Source organism: Chrysochloris asiatica, unplaced genomic scaffold (assembly GCF_000296735.1).
Source record: "Chrysochloris asiatica unplaced genomic scaffold, ChrAsi1.0 scaffold00061, whole genome shotgun sequence".
NCBI lineage: Eukaryota > Metazoa > Chordata > Mammalia > Afrosoricida > Chrysochloridae > Chrysochloris > Chrysochloris asiatica.
In genome coordinates, this window is record NW_006408579.1 from 15,446,135 (window position 1) to 15,449,190 (window position 3,056).

Genomic DNA, 3,056 nt, shown 5'->3' on the forward strand with positions numbered 1-3,056 from the left:
AGATAATGATAAGGTATTGATGTGATCTGTGAAAACAAAATAAAACCAAACAAAATAGATTATATAAAAATGTCTTCTTCAATTGTGATTTTTGTCCTTCACTTTCAAGTAAAATACTGGTCGTCCAGTTGCAAAATCGTATTAGCGGCAACATGTATGCAAACCACACTGAAAATAAAAAAATAATTAAAAAATGTACCCAGTCAGGCATGACAAAGATTTTCTCAGAGAGACACTTCTAATCTAGTCAGCAAGGTCATTGTTTTGTTACTGCTATTTATTGTCTTCTTTTTAGGAGAGTACATTCTCTCTTCAAAACACACTCAAGATAAACCAGTATAAACGGCATTTGAAAAACTGTCATAAAAATAACTTGCCCGAAGTAATTTCATTTGTAGCACTGAACTGCAAGGTCAATGGTTAAAACTCAACAGCTGCTCCTCAAAAACTCTATACAAGGTTCCTTGAATCAGAGCCCACTAAATAGCACTTAACAATAACAAAAACCAAAGGCTAATTATAATGAAAAGAAATACATAGTAAAATGGTATATTACAGACAATGCCAGGTTGAACTTCGTTTGCATTTTTATAGATTTACACCACTTCTGCAAATAAGTATTTTGACTGGTCTACTCTGGTAGCGTAGTGGTTACAAATTGGGCTGCGAACCGCAGGGTCAGCAGTTTGAAACTACCAGCTGCTCCACAGGAGAAAGATGAGGCTTTCTGCTCCCGTAAAGGTTTACAGCCACCGAAACCCTGTTCAGGGTTGCTATGGGTCGGAACCGACTGGATGGCACTTAACAATAACAACAACATTCTTTGGTAAAAACAGCTCTGATTTCAGGATTCCGTTGAGGGAGACTTTAATTAACAGGTGTGCTTCACAATGAAGAGATCAGGTAAGTCAAAGGAAATCGGCTACTGCTTGCTTCTTTAAGACTGCTTCTTTCTAAAACACACAGTGTTGTGTTCTTTCTTCTGTTAAGTAGAAGAGTTTCCTATATATGTACAGTAGCTTAAGTCCGTGGTGTCTTCCTGGGCACTGGATGGCATCAAAATACCAGTTTATAAAGTAGAATGTCACTAAACACAGCTCATCACTTAAAACTAGGACTCATAAATACAAGTCATGCCAAATCTTTGGCTCTGGTGCAGTCTTAAAAATTAAGGCAAAATCTCCTCCTAAAATATATACCCCTCCAATTTCACCCTCCAAGTCTTATCTGCTTATATTTATAAAATCATCTTTAGCAAAATGCCACATTTTAGAAAACCAGTTGAATACCAAAATGTCAGTGCTAACGTAATGATTAGGGTGTTGAAGTAATTTCCAAATGTATATAAATATTTTTGTAAACTATTCAGTTTGTTTTTCCATAACCAACAATTGATTACTAAAACAGTTTGTAAGAAATAATCCTATAAATGACGCTGTTCATCAAAATAATATTTTCTTTCTCATAGGCGCTTCAGTTCTTTTGTTATTTATGATCAAGTTTTGACTTAAAACTCCTTCTTCCTCTATTATAAATGACTTCTTGTTAATATGAAAACCATTTTGCTTAATGGGGTTGGTTTGTTGGGTCTCTCCATCTGGGACTGAATATGGCTTCATTCTTGAAAGACATTATTGCAGTATGCCCTGAAGTGGACTGTTGCCCAGATGACTACAACAAGAAATGAGTATAACCTTCTGCCCCAGTAACTATAACATCCATCCAGATCCGCATGGCTTCCGGCGACGGGGCCACCATATAATAGATTCTGTCATGCGTCTTGACACTAAACGTGAGTAATGGATTTGGACTCTAAAAATAAAATAAGGAAAAGAATTGTAAATAAACATCTCGAAATTAGAACATTAAATGACATAAGACATATGTGAAGGCTTCTTCTGCTCTAAAAGTTCTCATTTATATTAATCAATGTAAGCATTATTTTTTACCCCCTCTTGTCTAACCCATATCCTGGCCTCCAGCATGTTTCTCAGTATAGACCATCTTTCTGCACATCTTACAGAGTTCCCCAGTGCTCTCAGCAGACAGTTTGTGTAGTTCCAGCAGGATACTTGGACCATAATAGGTGCTCCAAAGATTGTAGCTACTCTTGTTAGAGCCTTCCTCATGATCCATCTCATCACTTCTACAAGTAATCCCCGCTTCCAATGCATTTGAGTCCTGATGAACTGCAGTTATGATCATCAGGTTTGGTTTTGTGTGTGTGTTTTGGTTTGAGCATGTTACATTCGTAAAATGTACTCTGTACACTATAGTAGCACACCATCTACTGATGCTATCATTTTCAGATGCTCACCTGTAGATATTCATAGACAAAGATTGGGTTTGTAAAGATACTCATAATCAAAGGTAATAATAAAGAATAATAAAGGTGGGTATGAAAGGTATTCAATTTGCATCAGAAGATACTGGTGTCAATTTTTTCCTATTCACAATAGAGTTTCATGCCAATAATTTAACATCTTACCTGTCATAACTGCTAGCAAGAACTCTAAAAATGAGTTACTCTGCAGAATTCCCCCAAACCAACAATCCCAAAACGTTTCCTCACTTCTCCATGCCTTTTTGTCCCGCTGTCCCTGTTATTTCTATGTTTACTTTCTTGGCTCCATTCTGATCGTATCTACCCATTATGTCGGAAACACAAATCCAAATGACTTGGAACTCAAAAAACATCTTTCTCACAACTTAATGATACATTCAGAATTCTAAGAAAATAGAAAATCAATGTTTACCTTATTAGCATTCTTTAGGTGATCATAATATACTTCTTCAATGGCTTGAAAGTATATCACTCCTTTTAATTTAGCTTCATGTTTGTCTGCAATGATAGATATATGTTAAAATGCTATTATCATCACTGATGGGCTGAAAAACTAATTTAACTATAATTACCTGTGCTTTATTGACTACGCAAAGGCTTTCAATTGTGTGGATCACGACAAGCTATGGACAACATTGTGAAGTATGAGTATTCTGGAACACTTAATTGTGCTCATGAGGAATCTGTACTTGGACCAAGAGGCAGTTGTTTG

The 3,056-nt window shown here is 36.1% G+C and overlaps 1 protein-coding gene across 1 annotated transcript in view; it reads right to left on the reverse strand.

Moving 5' to 3' along the window:
* Positions 1 to 1,671: 1,671 nt before the first annotated feature.
* PHLDB2 (pleckstrin homology-like domain, family B, member 2) overlaps positions 1,672 to 3,056 on the reverse strand; it is a 144,309-nt gene continuing 142,924 nt past the window's right edge. The window contains exons 17-18 of the mRNA XM_006864215.1: positions 2,757 to 2,842; positions 1,672 to 1,812 (exon numbers count right to left, since the gene is read on the reverse strand). Of these exons, the coding sequence (XP_006864277.1) occupies positions 1,672 to 1,812; positions 2,757 to 2,842 (227 nt within the window). The remainder of the gene's footprint in view (positions 1,813 to 2,756; positions 2,843 to 3,056) is intronic.